This window comes from Electrona antarctica (assembly GCF_951216825.1).
Source record: "Electrona antarctica genome assembly, chromosome: 11".
Lineage (NCBI taxonomy): Eukaryota > Metazoa > Chordata > Actinopteri > Myctophiformes > Myctophidae > Electrona > Electrona antarctica.
In genome coordinates this window covers 8,461,978-8,484,859 of record NC_136792.1, presented here as the reverse complement: position 1 = coordinate 8,484,859, position 22,882 = coordinate 8,461,978, and the positions used below count along the sequence as shown (strand labels likewise).

Genomic DNA, 22,882 nt, shown 5'->3' with positions numbered 1-22,882 from the left:
GGGCATCAAGTCTGCCTGAGAGTTCCCAGATGGGAGCAGGAGGGGGGAACCCAGTGTACTCTCTGCTGCCCCATCTGGCGGAGTCAGGTTATGTGTTTTGCCCCTACAGTTTAAACCTGAGGCTGTGTAAAATGACATTAAAAAGTATTTTATGTATTTGAAATACAGAAAATACTAGATCTGAAAGTATCTAGATACAAAATACATCTCATTTCTTCCATCCCAGCAAAATACAAATTACAAAATACAAAAAAGTATTTCAAATACGTATTTCAAATACATGTATTTCAAATACTGCCCATCTCTGCACGCGTTCACGTATGAAACAGCAGCGTTCACGTATGAAACAGCGTTCACGTGTCATCATGAACATGCACAATGATAGTCAACGGACAAGCACGTTCATGAGTTTGGCCCAGCGCTGCAATACCAAATTCGGCCACTATGTCCATTTCGCCTCAGGGTTTCCTCCGGGTGCCGTCTCTATTCATATATACTCTAAGGTTCCCAACCATTCCCCCCCCCCCCCAATTAAATTACAAAACCTTTCCAGGATATTTGAAACCCAATTTCTAGGACTATATAACAATCAGTCAGGGCATTTTGCTCATGTGCTGCAGCTGCACAGGTTGTGGTCAAGTGACAAAAGGAACAGATCTACAAACAGACTACGCATCACGCTGAAGCGAACTGTGAGCTTGTAGATCTGTTCTTTTTGTCATGCCGTATACATTATGCTGCAATGACGCAGCCCGTTCTGAGAAAAAACTACTTTTGTTACATATTTTGTGTAAAAATGTATTGGAAAGGTTTACAAAAATGAACTAAATAATTACCCAAAAAAATGAATAGTCAAATATGTTTTCATTATTTCTGTATTTAATCCATACGTTTCTTTTTACTTTGTCTTGTGTAGTATATTTTTTATGATGTTTAAGTGCTACATAACAATATTTGTATTTTATTTAAGTTAAACACATGAGCCCGATATCAATAGGTGAATATTCTGCAAACAGCAGCTATGTCCCTCTGTGGGACACCGATCAACAAAGTATATATGATTTAAGTTGTTATCAGTCACCCCAAAAAAAGATCTGAGACAACCCGGTTGGCGAGAAGCTTGTGGGGGACTTACCAGCCAGGTAGGCCACACTTTGAGTGTTGACTTCAAACTTGTCACATTTCAGATGCTTGCCGATTAGAGCCAGCAGCGTGTGGAGAATACGAACAGTCCTCGCTACGGTGTTGGTGGACGGGTGACGGTAACCTAGATGCATACAAACAAACAAGCACGTACAGTTTCTTTAGAAATGTAGTCGGCTGCATCGTGCAGAACTCAATAGCATGGGCGTATACATTCATCTCATATAGAGCGTCGCAGTCCCGCCCCCTTTCATGACAACGCCAGGCCCAGGAAATAATTACCAATGCATTTTCCCCTAGGACATTTCAAAAAGTATTTATTTAAAGACCTTTTAACCCGACGTCGAAATAAAAAAAACGTTCGCTCTGAAAGAATATATATTCAAAGATTTTTCAAAAATAGCAGACCTACAAGCTCATAGCAAGCCACTCGATTAGATCGACTAGATTTGCTATTCTTCAATAGCTAAAGTATAACATAATGCTTAGTTTAAAACACCAAAAGGAAATGGAGATCATAGAAGAATAAAAAAAGACTTAAAACACTTATATCATTGATATACACTGTAATCCTAGGGATCATTACACACACACCACACACACACACACACACACACACACACACACACACACACACACACACACACACACACACACACACACACACACACACACACACACACACACACACACACACACACACACACACACACACACACACACACACACACACACACACACACACACACACACACACACACACACACACACACACACACACACACACACACAGTGTATTTTCCAGTGTTTGAGTGGCAGTCTGTGTCTTTACCTTTAAGCAGGTGTCCCACGAGGGCAAAGTTGAAGTTGGAGCTGAAGTTGAGTCCCACAAAGTGATCCATCTGCTTACAGTGCCACTCCAAAGGATGTCGGATCTCCATGAACACCTCCTCTGGGCTCTGCACCGTCATGCCAAGGTTATAGAAGATGGAGAGGGAGAAGGAGAACGGAGATTTGGGAAGTTATGTTTGCAGGCATTTCATATTTTACCGAGTGCGTCCGTCACTCCAAATCAAGTAACAGTGACAGTAAAATGTTTATTTTTCCTGAGCTGTTGCCTCCATTATATAATATATATATATATATATAAATGTATAAATATATATATAAAATAATTCTGACAATGTCTGTCTGTCTGTCTGTCTGTCTGTCTGAGTGTCTGTCAGAAACACCGCTGTAGCTCCTCACTGCCTGCACCAATCACTCCCACTTTTCACACAGGCATTGACCATAATAATATGGAGGTCTTAACGAAGCCCTTTTTCCAATTTAACAAATTATAAATTAATAATTAATTTATTAGTGAATAAAAAATGCGAAAACGCACCCAGGGCGCAGTATCTCACAACGGGTAAGGGCTAGTATATAAAATTCATCCGTTTGTAAATACTGCATCGGCAGAGAAGTGACGTTGGACAGGAAAGGCCTTCAGCCTTCATTAGTTCTTAGTTGGCAATAGCCTCACTTCATTATTCAGACTGAAAGCCCTTCCCACGGCAGCCGTTTCTGGGATGGCCGTTGCCAAAGTGGCAGTCTGCGGCTATTGGGTCACGGCAACCGATCGAAATAGTAGCAACGCAGATGACGTCGTTGTCAATGTGGCTAACCCGGTTGCTAACCAAACAAACACGGTCAATGAGCGCTACTATGCATGTGAACAAACACGGTAAATCAGATCGGTGATCCAATATTCTCCAGCGGTTGCTCCTTGCGCGCCCGCCCCTCTAGACCAGAAAGCAGTCTGGGCTAGGCCGGGCTATAGGGCCATTTACCCATTTTGACCTGAGATCAGATTCTAAAAATGTCTGTTTGAAAATTGACAGTTTTCTGAAAAAGCTATGTTTCTATGTCAGTCGTTCTTTGATTTTTCAAAAATAGCAGATTTACAAGCCACCGAGTGGCGCGCTACGTATATTTTATACGAGCTGACAATTTTTTATATATATATATTAGAGCTGGGACTCGATTAAAAAAATTAATCTAATTAATCAGAGGCTTTGTAGTTAATTAATCTCGATTAATCGCATTTTAATCGCATACCATTATTCAACCCGAGAACAGTGAGAAACCTTTTTTTTCAAATGTTTTTGGTATCCCAGTGAATAGTGTCATTAATATACCTTAGAGTTGTTGTGTGGATATAATAAGAAAGTCCCCCCCATTCTGTGTTGCCTAGAACTGGAGGTCTGAAAAAAATCAGTAACATTATGAAGTACATCTCAGTGACATCACAAAAATGTACTTCATAATGTTACTGTTTTTTTCAGACCTCCAGTTCTATAGGCAACACATAATGGGGGGACTTTATTATTTCCAGTGCACACAACTCCATAGAAAAATGTTGAAAATGAGTGGTATTCCCCTTTAAGCAATACAACTTTTTTATCCCAACAGATAAACAAGAGCAGCAGTGTGTATATGAATACTCAATTGTGCTTTACATGGCGGGGCATGAGAACAAATAAAAACAACTTTATTATGGGGGAAACATTTCACATGAGGTTGGGGCTGACCCACGCTTGCTACTTCAGTATGTTTCGCATCGAGGACAGCTTGACAGCGGTGAAATCACCGCGCGTCTCCGGTGGTCTGTGAGACATGTTAAACTGAAGCAGCTAGCAAGCCTAGCATATATGCTAACGTTGGTCATAAATGGATCATTTCCCTCTGACATTGCACACAGCCATGCCGCTATCCACGCGTCCATCCGATAGCTTTTACATCTAAATGTCCCATCCATGGAGCAAAAGCGATATAAGCGGCTTCTTCATTCGATTCATTTGGGTTTGGGCTTTCTGACGGAGCTGTAGCCTGTAGTGTAGAGTAAACAACTGCTGCTGCTGCTGCTGCTGCTGCTCGCGTGCCGCAGCCTATTCAGTACTACTAGAAACGCACCCAGTGAGAAACGTTCCGCGGTGGAAAAAAAAGGTGCGATTAAATGCGTTAATTTTTTTAACGCGTTAATTTTTCTGTAGTTAATTAATCTCAATTAACGCGTTAAAGTCCCGGCCCTAATATATATATATATATATATATATATATATATATATATATATATATAGATATAGATAGATATAGATATATAGACACAGGAACCACAGGAAGTGCAGACAGGGAGAGAAGCCCAGTGTGTGTGTGTATGTGTGTGTGTGTGTGTGTGTGTGCGTGCGTGTGTACCTTGTCATTGAAGACGCGATGCGTGTCCAAGGTGTGGAGGTTCTGCTCCATCAAGGCCGTTCCAGCAGAGTACAGGTTGATCTCATCCAGCTGAAGAACAGCCACAGCCACCCAGAACAAGGCCTTGTGCATGGGAGACTCCTGCAGTCACACACATCTTCTCTTTTAGAAGGGTTCACTAATTAAGTACAAGAACAGCCACAGCCACCCAGAACAAGGCCTTGTGCATGGGAGACTCCTGCAGTCACACACATCTTCTCTTTTATAAGGGTTCACTGATTACAGAACAAGGCCTTGTGCATGGGAGACTCCTGCACACACACATCTTCTCTTTTATAAGGGTTCAATGATTACAGAACAAGGCCTTGTGCATGGGAGACTCCTGCACACACACATCTTCTCTTTTATAAGGGTTCAATGATTACAGAACAAGGCCTTGTGCATGGGAGACTCCTGCACACACACATCTTCTCTTTTAGAAGGGTTCACTGATTACAGAACAAGGCCTTGTGCATGGGAGACTCCTGCACACACACATCTTCTCTTTTATAAGGGTTCAATGATTACAGAACAAGGCCTTGTGCATGGGAGACTCCTGCAGTCACACACATCTTCTCTTTTATAAGGGTTCAATGATTACAGAACAAGGCCTTGTGCATGGGAGACTCCTGCAGTCACACACATCTTCTCTTTTAGAAGGGTTCACTGATTACATTTTAGTTTACATTTCTACAATTCACAGCATGACGCTGTCACGCTGCCACAGCAGTAAACTTGGGTCTGTTAAATTTCTCTCTCAGTGAGGGCTGGTTGTTTAGATGTTGTAAAGCAACATTTGTTTGTTGCTTAAGAGCGGGATAAACAATATGCATACATTGATATGAAGTGTACCAGCTGCAGTACTGTACCTTGTTGAGGAGAGGCTGCAGCTTCGTTAGAGCAATGACGGTAGCCTCTATTAACACCTGGCTGTTGTAATTATCTGGTCCCTTCAGACAGCTCTCTAAACCCTGAGAGAGAGAGAGAGAGAGAGAGAGAGAGAGAGAGAGAGAGAGAGAGAGAGAGAGAGAGAGAGAGAGAGAGAGAGAGATATTCATGGTGTGTACATAAAAGGGAGAGGGAGTCAAAAGGGATTTGAAAGAAGGAGAAAGCAAGAAAGGAAGTGAACGGGACAGAGAGAGAGAGAGAGAGAGAGAGAGAGAGAGAGAGGGAGGACAGATAACTCCATGCATTCATCAGACTGATGAATTGGAAGCTAGGGGGTTTATGGTGTTTGCATTGAAAAAACCTATAGACAATCCAGCATGACAATGAATAGAACATTATCAGCTCTCTGAAAGCTATCAAACAACGACACATGTCCAATTATAGTGTGTGTGCGTGTGTGAGAGTGTGAGAGAGAGAGAGATAGAGAGAGCGAGAGTGCACTAACCCGGTCTATGCTGAGCAGAGGGCTGGCCTTGCTTAGAATGCGGATGATCTGTTTGATCTGTCCGTGAGACACTCGTTTACTGATGCAACCAAACACAACCAAGGCCCGGGGCTGAAGAGAGGGGTTGTACTGGAACGCAAACCTGGACACCACAAACCACACACACACATAAGGGGCTTTACACTCATTGTTTATGTCCTAGGATGTCTTTTTTACAGTCATGTATCAAACATAGAGATATTAGAGGTACATACTTTTGTGCGAGTTCTGTCCACTGGTCCAACCACTTGCATGCTGGTATGTCTCTCATACACGCCTAGTAGAGAAACAACGAAATAAATGTTTGACAAAAAAAATAAAATAAAACAAGTGGCTTTAAAACTAAAATGGTCAAGGCTAGTACATGTGTGACATGTCTACATTGTGTGCGTGTGTGTGTGGACGTGTGCGTGCGTGTGTGTGTGTGTTCATGTCATTATAACCCCATCCTATGATTTATATATTTTTAAAAAGAAGACATTTGGGGGGGAAAACTTTGAATCATGTTTTCCAACACTTCAAAAAAGGAAGAAAAACAATCTAAAATACTACCTAAACATGTCACAATATGGCTTGTTGTGAACTTGTAGATCTACTATTGCCTGAATTTTTGTGCAACACTGTTGTAAGTATTAAATAGGGTTTAAGTGGTTAATCACACTTATATATTTAGTCAATTATAAATAAATAAAACTATTAGAATTGTCTTGCATCGGGGCACCCGCTGGCCAAGTGGTCCAGGCGCATGCCACATATAGGCTCTAGTCTAGACTGACAGCGTGTCGCGTGTTCGAGTCCCGACCTTTGCTGCATGTCTCTCCCCTTCTCTCTTTCCTGTCGGTCTTCACTAATAACTATCAATGAAGGCAAAAAGCCAAAAACAAATCTTTAAAACTAAATAATTGTCTCGCATTAATCCATTCTGTACGGGAACCCCTGTTGGTGTTTTAAGCATTATGTTATACTTTAGCTATTGAAAAATAGTAGATCTACAAGCTCATAGCGCGGCACCGAGTGCCACGCTATGAACTTGTAGGTCTGCTATTTTTGGAAAATCGTGAAAATGTTACGCAAATCTTTGAATACATATTCTTTCAGAGCAAATGTTTTTAACTCAAATCTTTGCTTCTGGGGGGGGGGGGGGTCAACTGTAACAACATATTTTCAGATGGGGGTCGGTGGCCAATTACATATAAAGTTTGGGGTCATTGACATGAAATATTGAGCACCACTGATATAGAAACATGGGTATTTCAGAAAACTGTCAGGATTTATTAGACTTATTTTTTATTTTTTTCGACGTCAGGTCTAAATGGGTTAATATATATTTTTTTATTCATCTAAAAAATAAAGAAAATAAATGTATAGTCGCAGCCCTCCCTCCCTCCCTCCCTCCTCACCTCCATGATCTCCAGCAGGGCCTCAGTGACCGTCTCCAGGGACGAGAGGGCGAAGGTCTCCCTCTCGTACGAGCCCGGCGAGAACGAGCGGTCTCTGTAGCTGGAGCGGAAGGCGATGACCGCGGCCGACTTCACCTTACTGATCCCAAACAGCAGGTAGAACTTAGGCAGCGAGAACTCCGTCAGGCTCAGTCGCAGCACCTGTTTAGTCTCCTCTGCAAAAAAAGCAAATAACACGGTTATTGCCAGAAGGAGAAAATAAATGACAATAGAGCGCCGAAGTCCTGCCGTCACTCGCTGACCCCCTAGTTTTTCCTCTATGAAGCGTAGCATTGGGTCATCTTAACACAATCGGTGCCGGGATTCCTTCAAAATAGGAGCTCTGGGGTGCCGGAAAGACATGGCCGCTTATACTCTGATTAGTATAGAGATCAACTACTATGCAATCAAATACATCTGTATACAAGATAATTTCAGATTTCAGAGAGGGAGGGAAATACTAAATTAACTGTTAACTACATTAAAAAAGGTTGCGGGGGCGAGTTGGTAAAGGGGCGAGCAGTCTCGTATTCATTTACACCACAGTGGTAAAATGACCTAACAAGCAATGAAGCACAATAGACACAGGTGTCAGACGGCAGGACATACACTACATTCAGACAACTGACTCAAATAGACAGAGAACATTACGAGAAGTGAAACATGCTCCATACTTAAGCCACACAAAATAAGCTGACAAATTGCCTCTGTGTGCCACTATCTGGGTTCACAGCACAGACTATGTAGGCTGTCCCCTCCATTTTGTGGTTTAGTCTTTATTGAGACGGACAGCAGGAAGACAGCCCAGACGACAGGCAGTCAGGCACAGGAGAGCACATTTTCAAGACTTCCGAGACACAAACAGGCCAGCAAGGACATTTGTGACCAGATTTGACTGAGAGCCTGCCATCACGCAAATTCAAGCTTTTCACCAGAGAAAACTTTTTTTTTTTTTTTTTTTTTACATCTCTTCACATACTAGAGCATGGCTGAAATAAGTGTCAAGAGCTGAAATCGATGTAATATGAAATAAATGCTTAAACATGTTGCTAGGTGTAATGTTAGAGTCCACAGAAGTGAACCTTTCAAGCCCGTTTTCTCAACTCGCTGTTTTCTGCAAGACATTACTCTATACGCCATATCTCCGAAACTGGTGGGTCAAAGTGAACAACCAACATGTCAATTTGAAGCTATGATTCACTGCTTTCATATGACATGGAAAAAACGAAAATTCAAAAAAATCCAATGGGCAGTCTCTCAGTCAAATTTGGCCACATTTTTACTGATCATGAGAATCATAGTATAGAGCAGGAACAGCAGGACTCACCGCTGAAGTTGAGCTGGGAGCAGGTGCACAGGGAGTGGATGATGTTGATGACCAGGCCGTGGGTGGACGCTCGCAGGGACAGCGGCCCGGTGGCCACCAGCAACGTCACCACGTGGAACAGGTAGGGCAGGTGGGCCGCCACGTCCAGAGAGTTGTTGAACGACAGCATGAGCATGTACCGCGCCAGGATGGCGATGTCGTCCCACATCAGGTGCTGCTCCAGCGTGGGCGTGGGGGACAGGCAGGTCTTGTCGATGATCTTGCACATCCGACCGATGACCTGGGATTGAGAGGGACGGGGGGGTGGGGGTCAGTGGATGGCTAATGATGCTTTGTTTAAATTCAATTTAACCCATTTTGGGGCGGGAACCCCTTTTGGTGTTTGAAGCATTATGTTATACTTTAGCTATTGAAAAATAGCAGATCTACAAGCTCATAGCGCGGCACTCGCCTGCTATTGTTGAAAAATGGTGAAAATGTGGCGCAAATCTTTGAATATATATTCTTTCAGAGCAAACATTTTTAAATCTTTGCTTCTGGGCGGGTCCTTGACATCAAAATGTTGGAGAATGACTGACACAGAAACATAGGGTTTTTCAGAAAACTGTCAGGATTTAGAAGACATTTGTAGAATCCTCCTCAGGTAATTGGCTGGAATTCAATATAGGCCTTTTCCTTCCTCGCTTATCATGCAAGGAGTGCGTTTCGGCGAGACATCTCGCTCGTGCTGGTCTGGTCGTCTGCTCCACTTGGGGCTAGGTTGAGCTTCAGCCGCTCGGCAGAGCGTCTGAACTGAGCTGTCGGTAGCGTTCGGGGGTCCAAGACACGGCCACGGCCGTAATGGCCCTAATGTAGCACAAATGGGTGCAGTATCCCGCTGACTTGGGGTTTTACGACCTTGATCCAGCCAATGAATTATCTGAAAGTGTATAATAAATGCTTCTGTGATCGCGCCAGGGGGTGCTCTGACTGCTCTCCCATAGAAGAGAAATTTAGTAAATAATATGAAAAATAACACATTTATCAAGCAGCTGCGAGAGCAGGACAGGTTACAAATTACAATCATGTCATATTTTAATAAATTATATTATTCAGCTATTTTCAATTTCTAGCGAATCAGTCCTGACTGGATGGATAGATAGAGAGTTAACCGTGTAGCCGCCCCATCCATCCCTGATAACTGAATGCTGGTTTTAATATCTAGGACGAGGGTAAACATGGTTGTTATCCGTCAAGAAAATGTAATTGGTTAAAGTCTGGGGTGACAGAGGCTGACAGGGACAGACAAGGGTCCATTGTGTCCAACAAGACTGGCCTGTCATGACATCAGTTTGCGGCTGGCCATGCCATCCACATAGAGACCACCGTGTGGATAATATTAACCCATTCAGGCCTGACGACGAAATTTAAAAAAAAAAGTTTTCTAAATCATGACAATTTTCGGAAAGATTTGAGGCACATTTTAACGATTTTTCAAAAATAGCAGACCTACAAGTTCATAGCGCGCCACTCGGTGGCGCGCTATGAGCTTGTAGATCTGCTATTTTTCAATAGCTAAATTATAACATAATGTTTAAAACGCTAACGCTAACGTGACATGGATGCGTTCCAGGTCTCAATGGATTAATACATATAAACACTGAAAACCCTATCACACACACACCATAATCAACTTGATATCCTAAAATACATTCCAATAAAGTATAAAATAATTCCCATAACATTTAGGGCGAGGTGGGGGACCCTGCATTTCAGCACCAATAGAGTGTCTGTTCATTTCTTCTTAGGGAAAAACATCTTCACAATGGCTACCATTCACTGCCATTCCTTACAGTGTGCTCTATAATAGGAGCCGGGGCCTGGCTTTGCTATTGTGCATCTGGGGCTGTGTGTGTGTTGTGTTTGTTTATCTCAGTACGAGGGTGCATTGGGATCCAGAGCACACAGATAGATGATGGACATTGAGTGGAGGACTTTGTCACTTTGGATACTGTAACCACGGGAAAGGGATTCACTGGGAAAGGGATATTTGCCTCAAGTGGTAAGCGTACTTTAATTTAATTAGGCAATAATTAGCATTCAAGATCAAGATTAAATGTGTTACTTCTCATATACTGGTACACAAGAGTAAAAGTAATTGGTTCCGGCTCCTCGACGCTGTGCATTACGTGATATTTAGAATTTCACTATAGTACACTTTTAATTTATTCATTGGGACAAATCTATAGCTATAATAAAATCTGTTTCAGTGTTTTAAATCCAAACAATTTTCCATTTATCACAAATTTACACAGATATGAAAGGGGGGGGGAAAAAGAAAAAAACATGGATATGAAAATAATTTGTGATGAGATTGAAATTTAATAACAGTCAGTTTTATATGGTCAAACGAAAAGTGTTTTAGTTCACTCATGTCTGTCTGGGACACAGAGAGATCCCACGTCTTTAATAAATGGTTAAATAATATTTTAGCAGTTTGTTCCTCTCCGATTGGCAGCATTTCTTAAAAGTGCATATTTGTTTATTACAATCCCTTTCTGTGAGCGGCTGATACAGAATGACCCAACCAATCCCTGCAGACATATCTCCTCTGTAATCAAAGGGAAACACTAATCTAATGTATACTCAATCGCACGATGGTGTCCCGCGCCAAAAACAGCCACTCTACATGGACAATAGATCCTGTAGATCATGGCCAACCAGGGCACGCCGCTCACCTTCATGCACCAGGAGTGCGACGCCATCGTAGATCTGCTATTTTTCAATAGCTAAATTACCACATAATGTTTAAAACACCAAAAGGGGTTCCTGCCCAAAATGGGTTGAGCCTAATGGGCTACCGATGATACTAATTAAGGCTCTGTTCCATTTAGTTTGCAGTGGTTCTAAAACTTCAAGGACCCCCATAACTCTGTGTACAAATGGACCCTTTCCATTCGTACACTCTCAAAGTTACACACCCTTACGGAGGCCATTTGGAACCCACTCAAGAACACTTTGAGAATTGAGACCCACTGTTTCCACAGTGAGCCGACATTGCACAATAGCAGCTCCCCGACTCTGTTTGACCAGAATGGAACAGAGCCTTCATTAGCATCATCGGCAACACCTGTGAAGGAAGTCTAGGACAAATAAAGAGGATAGAGCACGGAGGTGCGGCCAGGGCCCCTGCGGGAGGTTTGCACATGTGCAGTGTAAACAGGAACTGCAATGATGGAGTGTTCCAGCAGAGGTGCTAGAGGTGCATGAGAGTTGCTGACCCTGAACTGAAATAATAAAAAGGATTTGTTTTTATTTTAAAAAGTATATCAATTTGTGGAACTGTGGAAAAAATGTTGTGTATAACAGACTGAAAGATAAAGGACATTTACTAAATGTTAATGTTTTTGTGTGTCAAACTTTTATTTTTGTGAAATGACAAAGGAACATGGATACTGTTCATTCAAGTGCTGTGGATGATATAAAACATTTGAAAATGGAAGGGTGACTGCTGTTTAATTCTCAACTGTTCTGGATCTCATTATTTACATCACAAGTTATGAGCTTTCTATCTAGCACCTCTGCTGGAACACTCCATCATCGCAGTTCCTGTTTACACTGCACATGTGCAAACCTCCCGCAGGAGCCCTGGCCGCACCTCCGTGCTCTATCCTCTTTATTTGTCCTAGAAGGAAGTAAGGAAGTGGACCAAGTTATTTCCAAAATGGCGTGTGTGCATATACAGTAGCCCATTCGGTGGCTAGCTACAGATAGTTCGAGAAAAAACAACAACTCCCATGCACAAAATCTACCTCCTGTAAAGCCCTAACCACACCAAAGGGTCACCATGCAACTCCTTGGGTCCAAACGGTTGCAAGGAGTAAACGTTAAAATCGTCTTGACCCTTTGGTGTGGTTTGGGCCATTGAATTCCATGCGTTGAATCACTAGGGTCAACGTGGGTCAACGTGCAACAAGACATATCACACCGCAGGGACAACGCTAAAACAGTCTTGACCCTTGGGTGTGGTTAGGGCTTAAAGAATAAGAACTGTTGCTGTACACCTGATGAGTTCAGAGGGGACAGTCTCACCTTGCTGGACACCAGTTTGACGTTCCCTGAAGCCAGAGCCACCGCCGTGTCAGCCATGACCTCAGCCTTAATGGAGCCCAGACCCCCTGTGGCGCTGGTCTTTATGAAGCTGTCCAGAACCACGTCCAACAGGTCCGTTATCTGAGGGTCAAAGTGGAGGCCAGAGGAATGGGAAATGACAGAAATAAGCAGGGCAAAATGTCAAATCATTACCATCGGAATCTCAAACTCCCCTTGAAATCTAAATATTTGTACCATTTTATTATTCTCACTAGGTCACATTAACATCTTAGTCATTAAAATACTGGGAAATACTTACTGGAAGAAAAAGAAAACATATCATGGAATGTAAACAACTGGTCCTACCGACAGTGGGGGCCATATTCCCTAAATTCAATCTCCAATCGAACACAAACAGTAATACCATTAATTAAAGTAAATTCATGCTGTTTTACAGTGTTCCCCTGAGGGGATGCAATTATGACAGAACGTCAGTTGTCATCCAGATTCTCTGATCTCTCTCTCTCTCTCTCTAATATATATCCTTTCAGAGCAACGTTTTAACTAAAATCTTGGTTTCTGGGGGGTCCCTGGAACAACATACTTTAATACAGATAATTCTGGGGGTCCTTGACATGAAAAAGATTGAGCACCACTGACATAGAAACAGAGGTTTTTCAGAAATCCGTTAGGATTTTTTTGTAGAAATCGGCTTCAGGTCTAAAATGGGTTAAAAGAATGCAATGAGTTTAGCGTCTTTAATATCTATGCAGAGGTTGAGAGAAGGTGTAGGTATGAAGGCCCACCTGTCCCAGGCTGCCCCAGATCTTGGCCTGGATGGAAGGGTACATCTGCTTCTCGTTGATGGTCATGGTGATGAGCTTGTCCAAGATGGCCGTGACTCGCTGGCGTTTGGCGTCGTCGTTGTGCTTACAGAAGCGTACCAAGTTGAGCAGCCAGGGAGTCATGTACTCCAGACACAGGTGCTTCAGCTCAATACCTGACGAGACAAGACACACACTCATTACTCTAGAGTCAGACAGACATAACATACAACATGACATATGCCCTGAACAGCACACACTCATTACTCTAGAGTCAGACAGACAGAACATACAACTAGAGATGTCCCGATACTGTATCGGTATCGGGAAAAGTATCGGATCGGCCCTTATTTGTCATATCGGGTCATATCGGTATCGGTGAAAATGCCAGTCTAACCACAGATCCGACACAGGGGTAAGGGGTGACACTATGGCAGGTAAATAAAATGTTGGGACATGTGGAATTTGCTTTGGAGTTGCCGAAACTGCAAGTGCACATTTGAGTGAGGAGTCTGCTATAAACACAACACGAGATATATAGCTAGATAGCTATAAACACAACATGAAATCACGACACTGGTATCGGTATTCGGTATCGGCTAACACAGAAATTGAGGTATCGGGATCGGATCGGAAGCGAAAAAAGTGTATCGGGACATCCCTACATACAACAGAACATATGCCCTGAACAGCAACATCACAGATTTCTCATCATTTGTTTCTCAGGCAGTTCTCAGTATTGGAGAAGCAGGATACTTTAAATTTGATAGAGGATGACAATGGTACAAGACATGAGCCCAATTCAAACCCGTCTTTCTTGACCCTGTGGTTAGACCTGTCCCTACTGTATGTGGTACACTTTATTTATGATTGTGACAAAAGGCACACAAGTCACATGAAGTCCTGTATGTCCATACTCTGTGTGTAGTCCCGAGTTAAGGGTCAATTGTCTTCCAACTACTCTGTGTGTAGTCCTGAGTTAAGGGTCAATTGTCTTCCAACAACTCATGCCAAGGAAGAACCCGATATTTGGTGAAACAACCAGACTAAAGGTGGTTGCACACCGGCCACGTTTTTCGGAAAACCGACGGAGAAACGCTGCTAAAAATCCGAATTGGCATCCGATTCGCGCCCGGTGTGTGGAGATCTTAAGTGTCATACAAGAATCATTATGACCACATTGTGTGCAGATATGCCAGTGTTTGGCCATAAGTAGAGTCACACGTTCCATCCACACATTATGCACATCAAGGACAGACTGGGAGATGCCATCAGCCCCATTGGCCTTGGTGCAGTGATGGAGCACCTCCTGAAAATGGATGGATGCTGCAGCAGAGAGCAGGAGGGTGTCTGTGGACATGAATGACAGGAAAGACCCTACGTTCCTCGGCATCAAGATGGATATGGCAATAAAATAAAATAAAAGTAATAGCTCATACATCACCAGCTCATGACATGCCGTTGTATGAGTCTGTCTCAGTAGGCGTGTGGTGGTTTGTTTATCGAGTGAATGCATGGCCTGTGATAGACAGCGTGGGCGAGCGAGGAGTAGATGGTCTGCACCCTCGTGACAGCCAAGTGAGTGATATGCGACAGAAGGAGTACACTATACACGGCTAGAGTGGGTATTCGTGTGTGCGTGCAGTGTGTGTTACTGCCAGAATGCACATTTTGGCCCAAGACATGCTGAGTCACACCACCAATCGACTCACTGGATTTGCTGAAGCCGGAGATGCACTCTTCCAGGAACTCCAGCGTCAGGTGGGGCTCGTTGGCGGCTAACGTCTTGCTGATGGACACTATGAACAGGGTGTTGTTGGCCGGGATGCACAGGCCCGACGTCTCCAGGAGCTGGCCCTCGATCTTCAGGTTGAAGGTGCAAGTTAAAGCACACAAGAGGTTGTAGGCTGCAGACCTGGAATAGCAGTAAGGGAAGGGGACAGATAGGACTACTTCAGTGGTTCCCGAGACCTCATGAGAAGGAGACCCACATTATAATGTGGTCTTGGTTAGGGACACCCATTGACTTTCTTTACCAAAGCAAGTGTGAAATTACATTTGATAAAAAGTATTGATCAAAAATGTCAACTCTGGAAAAATAGTGCTGATTGTTTGTGGTGTCAATTTTGTGGAACTAACAAGGGGTTGTTGAGGCACAGGGAGTAGTAAGAATAACTTAAGCCAAAACTTAATTGAACGTCATAGTGACAACATAAACCATGGTCAAACGGAGACGTAACCCACAGATTAAACATCCCAACTATGGCCAATAAATGGCCTCATACAGTGAAAACAAACACAGTTCGGTCCCTTCGAGTGCCAACCTGAGACTGGGGTCGGAGCTGCCCAGGTTTAGCAGGGCGATGTTCAGCAGGGTCCCGGGGACGTCCTTGGGTCTGATCTTCGTGTGCTGCGGGATGGAGTCGGGCTGCGACAGCTCCCAGCGCGTGCGGATGTGGATGATGGACTGGACGATGGCGTCGCACTCCTGGTGCATGAAGGTGAGCGGCGTGCCCTGGTTGGCCATGGTCAGCGTGAACTGGCTCTCGTCCACCAGGCAGATCTCCTCGATCTCCGAGGCGTAGTAGACGTCGTTGAGGAAGACAGGCTGGCCGAGGACACGGGTCCGCTCGGCGGACGTCACCTGCACCGCCGACGAGCCCACCTGGCGATGAGTTACAGAGACGGGTTAAACACATTTTGTGCCCTTGTATTCTTTCAGAATGGCGATGTGGAGTGCCCCCATGTTAATTGGATGATTTTTCAACACAAAGTATACCAATAGTAGAGTTCAGTAGATTTCAGTAGAGTACCCAGCCTTTTTTGGACAATCTTTTTCTTTTTTAAGTTTAAAAAAAAAGTGTGGCTAACTGGAGTCACACATACTTTCACAATTAAATCAAATCGCCTCATAATCTTGTGCTAAACCAACTTACCTTCTCTAAAACCACCGTTTAAAGTGCACCCAATTCAATTCGTGAAAATCAGGGTACTGAATACAAAGTGACATTACCTGCCAATGGTAGAAGGCTTGTTCAGTACTCGGCTTTTTTCACCCTTTTAATAAGTTGGTGGTTGGCCTGGGCCATGGCTCAATGGTCCAGGCACCTTGGCTGGTAATCCAGTCTGGCAGTGTGCCGCGGGTTCGACTCCCGATCCCGGCGGCCTTTACTGCATGTCTTCCCCCCATCTCTCTCCCCATTTCCTGTCAGCCTACTGTCTGTCCCTCCATAAAATATATAAAATAAAGGCGAAAGCCACAAAAAAACATTTAAAAAAAAAAAGAAAAGTTGGTGGTTTGGCTTCTCTAACAATTCCGCCTGAACTCATAGAATGAGTACAAAAAAAAGAAAAAAAATAGGAAAAAAAAGAAAAGAAACAATTCAATGGTCCATTCTCTCTCCATCTGCTCGGGCTTTACCTTAATGGAGACCTTGGTGTCTTTGTGGGCCAGCTTGAGGGCGTTGTGGAACACCTTGAGGTCTTCCTCCAGGGCCAGCGTGGCCGCGGGCAGCTTCTGCTGGTCGGGCTCAATGTGCTCGGCCAGCTTGCCCGGGGAGTCGATGAACTGGAGCCGCTTGCTGCCCTTCAGGCCCGTCAGGAGCCTCTCGTGGTACTTGGTGTACTCCCGCACCCAGGTGTTGCAGTTGTACACGTAGACGGCCGCCACGTTCTCGTAGGCGAAGCCCGGAAAGACCACGAACCACTTGGAGAGGAAGTCGGTCTTGAATCGATTGCTGGGTCCCACGTGCGTCAGGTCCACCACGATCTCATAGGGCTTAGCGTAGTAGGGTTTGAGGGTGAGGAGGACGTGATAGATGAGCAGGTCGCCGTTGATCTGACCCGTTTTGAACCTGAAGACAGGACAAGAAAAAATAAAAAACAGGTCAGTCAAATCAGCGAGCATCAAGCCCCTAACAGCAGTGATGAAATGTTCTCGTTTCAACATGAGTGGGTAAGCAATTTGAAAGCCTGCTCAAAACCCCTCCTTACGCACACGCGCACACACACACACACACACACGTGTGATTTTTTATTTTAATGCCCGATTTGGAAGAAGCACAGAAATGTCATGGCCTGCTTTGTATTAATTACATAGACGTTTAGGTAATTCAATTGAAGGCATCGAACTGTGTAAAACAAACGTATAAATGTACAATGCTTCCTTCTTTATCTCGTTTCTCTTACAGAATGCATTTAAACCGAGTGGTACCAAGATAGAGACCAACAAAAATAACTTTGCTGAACAGATCCCCAGAGAAGGGACAGGAAGTGTGAGTCCGGTTTGTCTCCCGATATTCACACCACATCTTTCACTCAGCAACAGACCCAGAAATCAAGGTAAATGTCACATCTGCATTTCTGAAAAAAATCACACCTGTGTGAACTGAGTGGTGCAACTCCCCTCTCCCCCTGCCTCTCTCTCTCTGTAATTAGCAGGCAACAGTGCAACATTATCTCTCTCTCTCTGACACAACAGCGCCACTTTTGCCCCTACTGGTACTCTAAACAGTCACATAGGTTAGGACGGACATTGCTGTTCCTTGGAGTGGTTGCACCACTCAAAAATTCTAAATGGAGAAAAAAACTCTTGGCAATGGATAGTAGAAAGACTCGTAACAATCCATCTCTCCACTCCGAGAATAAGTTCAGAGAAATGTTCAGAGAGGATCCTGGGTACAGCAGTACGTCAAAATTCACCAATTCAACACTTTAATAGCAAGTTTGGTTGTGAAGTGTGACAGTGAGAGTAAGACTTTATCTAGGCTAATTAACATGGAAATTAGGGAAGCACAAAGTTTCGATTAAAACTCCCCCCGAGTTGGAGTGAGATTAACAGATTCCAACTTGCCCTGCAGTAGTCAGAGAAGATCGAGTTGACCGGCATAAAAACTTTACAGCCGTTTGACAATATTTTATCATCATCATCATCATAAACTCTTCAATTTGACCAGTTTGAACATAAGTTTTAATGATTCTGGCTTGTTTTTTTCTTGGTTCTTTTCCCCCTCCCATTACAGAATACAGAGCACAATGGAGAACTCTGCCATCTCTGTGTGCCTGTTCCTCCTGCTCAGACTGTCAGCATCTCCCGTCACAGCAAACCAAAGCGGTGTAACATCACCACACCAGCCTTACGTCAACCCAACCGAAGCTCACGAGGAAAACTCGACCGAGACTCATCCCACTACCGCCGCGGACCCCTTCTTCCCCATCCCGGACAACGGCACCCGCGCCGACTGCCTGATCGACACCGAGATGGGGCTGATCGCCGTGGCCTCCGCAGGGGCGCTCATCCTCTGCCTCCTCGTCACGACCCTGGCTCTGGGCTGCCAGGTGTGCTACTTGCAGCGCCGGGCGTGCGCCGCCCCGCGCCGCTCCCGAAGCCACGCTGACCTGGCGAGCGGCGCAGGGTACTGGGGCGCCGTGGACCGCTCCGAGGCAGAGGGACTGGTGGGACCCTGCAACGCCAGCGTCATGCTGGAGGAGGTCAGGGCAGACAGGGAGCTGGAGGAAATGAGGAAACCAGGGGAGGCGCGGCCAGAGGCGGAGGTGGGCCTTCTGGAAGGCGTCGAGGTCGATGAAAGCGATGGCCGAGAGGTGCCGCGGGCGCCACTGCCGAGTTCCAGCTCCAGAGACTCGTGCATGGACAACCCCAGAGATCTGGAGGACATGCCCCTGGTTGTGTGAGGACGGAGCACACTGTTGCCACACAGCATAGATAAGCAGATAGCAACAGCTGAGCTCCAGTCAGCGCAGAATCCAGGACAGCTCAGCAGTACACCTCCATGAAATTTTAATGAAATGTTCCATTTCTAATCTTACTATTTCATATCCCAGCAACATTGTCTCTAAGGTTATTTTTCATGGTTCATTTGGGTTGTGGGTTAATTTCACCCTGTATAATTGCATTAGATTATTAGTGAATATGTTATGGATTTGATGTATGGTAGTGTCAATACTCAAATGTATTCATTTCTCATTTTTTTGGACAAGGATGACAAGGTTGGTCAGCGTAATAAGGATTACATTGGGGTGTGTGTCAAGAATGCCAACTGCACAAGTTAATCGCACTCACATTTAAGGTTTTTGAATAATTAGCATGGGAGAGTGACTCATCTCAAACAGTCTCCTTGACAGCTGAACCCCAAGTGGAAGTGAAAATATTTTAACTAAATAGCCCAAGGGAGGTGTACATTTTCATTATATCAGATGGATACTGACAATGCAAGCAACTTGATTTTAAATTGATTATGTATAATCTTTAATAGATCTAGCAAAGGGGAACAACATTATACTAGCATTATGTTGTTGCTTACAAACATCCAGACAAGACCACAGTACTTGTGCACATTTTGTTCACTTTCCAAATTCCAACACACAGCAACATACATACACATTTTGCTTACATACTGTATAACAACTTAAAGCGACTAGATCAACTTTAGACACCCAAACGACAACAAGAGGGCAGTATAACGACAACCAGAGCAGCAAACCGATTCAAGTCTCATCTCTGAAGCCATCTCAAGCCATCCCTGTCCACATTTTACACCTGAGTCCTTGTGCACGGCACTCCCAACTGTAGCGTGTGCATTTATCAAAAGCTCCGTTGCTGTGATGACAGGCGATAGAGCTGGGTCAGTACATCCTTCAAACTTCTGTGCTGACCGTCACGCGTCAGTAAAAAAAAACTGTTCTCACAAGTCTTCACTCTACTGCAGACTTCCTTTTGCAACTAAAGCTTCTAACTCTGCTCCATGTGGATCCTAAATAATAAACCTTTGATTTTTTGGAATAGTGCTGGTTTCAAATCAATGGATGGAAACGGTCGTCAGCCAATCGATGTGAGGCAAAGCGTTACTAAAAGATGTTGCTGGAGCAGATGTTAAGACGCTTAACCCATTCTGGGCGGGAACCCCTTTTGGTGTTTTAACTAAGCATTATGTTATACTTTAGCTATTGAAAAATAGCAGATCTACAAGCTCGTAGCGCGCCACCGAGTGGCGCGCTACGAGCTTGTATGTCTGCTATTTTTGAAAAATCGTGAAAATGTTGCACAAATCTTTGAATATAATATTCTTTCAGAAGACTTTTTATTTATTTCGACGTCAGGCCTAAATGGATTAATTGTTCACGCCGTTAAACTAATCACATGGCACCCTCTTTATGGGTTCCATTGAGATAAAGACATGTCATCTAATGACTGGATGGCTGCCGAGTTGGCCTGAGGCAACCTCATGTCCTTTGAATGGATGTCTATGAACTCAATTACTATTATCTGAACATGTCTAACAAGCATGGAGATGTCAGAAAGACTCAAATCTATGATTTCTCATTAGACATTAAAAAACAATTCACACCCGTGTGAACTGAGTGGTGCAAGGTCTTATATAGTCTGATCAGCTATGTCAGTGACGTCACACACTAACCATAGCAACCATGCTCACCTGTGCACGGACACACACAGGTACACAAACATAGATACAGACAAAGCTGGTTGTTGGAGTGGTTTGCACCACTCAAAAAAAAAAGATATATATAACTTTTTTGCATCATATAACAGATTTAGCAAGCCCAGTATTTTGACATAGAATAATAATGTAGTTAAAATACAAAATATATTTAAATGCTTTTCAATGCAGCTGTTTTTAAAAGAGACACGCTAAACCCAACCAGTGAATTTCATCACTATGTGAGGGTCAATGTGTAGACAGTCGAGGGTATGTGCAATGTTGTGCATGCATACAGTGAGTGGGAAATAGAGTGGAAGTTCCCGCATAACGTCATGGTATGATGATGTCACATGCATATCCTCTATTCATTAACTGGAATTACTGTTAAGCAGAAATGAATATGCTATCAGGCCACAATGGTAAACTACACAGGTGTTTTGGTCTTCCACGATGAATAATAATAATAAAGTGTAAATCTATTTATATTGAGCAAAGTGAGACCGGGTGAAACATTTGTTCCTTGGAGACACTCGAGGCCTAGACTTTTAAACTGAGTTCTTGAAGCGGTTTGTCAGCTCAAACAAGTCTAGGAAAGCCAACGGTTTTCATAGTGGATATAATGGTAAAGTAAGTGTAATGGACTTTCTAATGTTTATAGTTAAACAACTGTAAACACGCGCAGATGATATGTATGATGTATGAAATTGCTCAAATAATAGTGAATATTAAACATTAAAATGGAAATGCAATGGGCCCGGACGGTTAGCTCAACAGTCTGGGCACCTAGGCTGCCAAGCCAGCCGGACGGTGTGCCGTGGGTTCGACTCCCGATCCCGACAGCCTTTGCTGCATGTCACTCCCCATCTCCCCTTTCCTGTTTAATTACTGTACCCTATCAAAAAAGGGAAAAAAACGCCCAAAAAATTTCTTAACCCATTTTGGGCAGGAACCCCTTTTGGTGTTAGCATTATGTTATGCTTTAGCTATTGAAAAATAGCAGATCTACAAGCTCATAGCGCGCCACGAGCTTGTAGGTCTGCTATTTTTGAAAAATTGAAGAACGACTGACATAGAAACAACATCTCAGGTCAAAATGGGTTAAAATATAATGGAAATGCAATGCACACGACAAATTCAAACTTGTTCAAGTGGCCCACAACTCCACAGGTTTGCGTTTCATCTCTCTACATGGTATACACATGGTATTCACAGAGAACAGGTGGTTTCTGATGTTTACGCCATACCGTCAGATCAGAATCTGACAAACGGTTTGCGCCACACAGTGAGTCAATGTGAACAGCACACCCCAGGATACAGCATTCTAGAGGTGACGGTCTATTTTTACTGCAGATAAGTAAGTGTGCTGTAACACTTACACTTCCTGTAAATGAGCCAAAAGTCCTCAACTCTCCCTCCTTAGTGCTTTGACTCAACATGAGGTGGACAACTGAAGAATAACTATTTCTAATTTCACCGGAATAACACCACTACTGTGCCCTGTACAGGTTTTGGTAAGTACTTTCTTCTTTGGGTTAATATTTTCATTTTTTTCCCCCTCAATAATGGCACATATTAACACAAGGAGAGGAAGTTACCACCAACGTATCAGCCAAATGCTGCCAATTTCTTTTGCTAAATTCATTCTACCAGTCACATGCACAGGAACAAATTTAAAAGGAACCTCTTGTTGTGAATGTTGGAATTTATCAGCTGTTGTGGTAGTGGTCTGCACTGAATAACACTGTCTTGAGTAGATGTAGAACGGCTAGAGCAGACACTGGGGCGAGGTGGCCGCCCCAAGACTTCTAAAAAACGTTAGCCGAGCATAATTTAGTAACTACGTGAGGGTAAATGCTTATTTGTATTATGTGTGGTTGACACCCAAACAGAAGTTGTGTAAATCCTTCCAAATG

General features: G+C 43.7%; 1 protein-coding gene across 8 annotated transcripts in view; it reads right to left on the bottom strand.

Annotated features, from left to right (window-relative positions):
* Nucleotides 1-22,882, bottom strand: part of nf1a (neurofibromin 1a) — a 132,194-nt gene that overhangs the window by 22,927 nt on the left and 86,385 nt on the right. For 7 of the 8 annotated variants that reach the window (XM_079514833.1, XM_079514835.1, XM_079514840.1 and 4 more), the window contains 13 exons: nucleotides 16,934-17,366; nucleotides 15,837-16,177; nucleotides 15,225-15,427; nucleotides 13,495-13,688; nucleotides 12,689-12,829; nucleotides 8,618-8,897; nucleotides 7,252-7,466; nucleotides 6,067-6,128; nucleotides 5,813-5,954; nucleotides 5,289-5,390; nucleotides 4,381-4,521; nucleotides 1,976-2,102; nucleotides 1,136-1,267 (listed from right to left, as the gene is read on the bottom strand). In XM_079514833.1, coding sequence (XP_079370959.1) covers nucleotides 1,136-1,267; nucleotides 1,976-2,102; nucleotides 4,381-4,521; nucleotides 5,289-5,390; nucleotides 5,813-5,954; nucleotides 6,067-6,128; nucleotides 7,252-7,466; nucleotides 8,618-8,897; nucleotides 12,689-12,829; nucleotides 13,495-13,688; nucleotides 15,225-15,427; nucleotides 15,837-16,177; nucleotides 16,934-17,366 — 2,513 coding nt within the window. Of the gene's footprint in view, nucleotides 1-1,135; nucleotides 1,268-1,975; nucleotides 2,103-4,380; nucleotides 4,522-5,288; nucleotides 5,391-5,812; nucleotides 5,955-6,066; nucleotides 6,129-7,251; nucleotides 7,467-8,617; nucleotides 8,898-12,110; nucleotides 12,282-12,688; nucleotides 12,830-13,494; nucleotides 13,689-15,224; nucleotides 15,428-15,836; nucleotides 16,178-16,933; nucleotides 17,367-22,882 lie in introns of those variants that run through there. The other variant, XM_079514838.1, reaches the window with a different exon arrangement.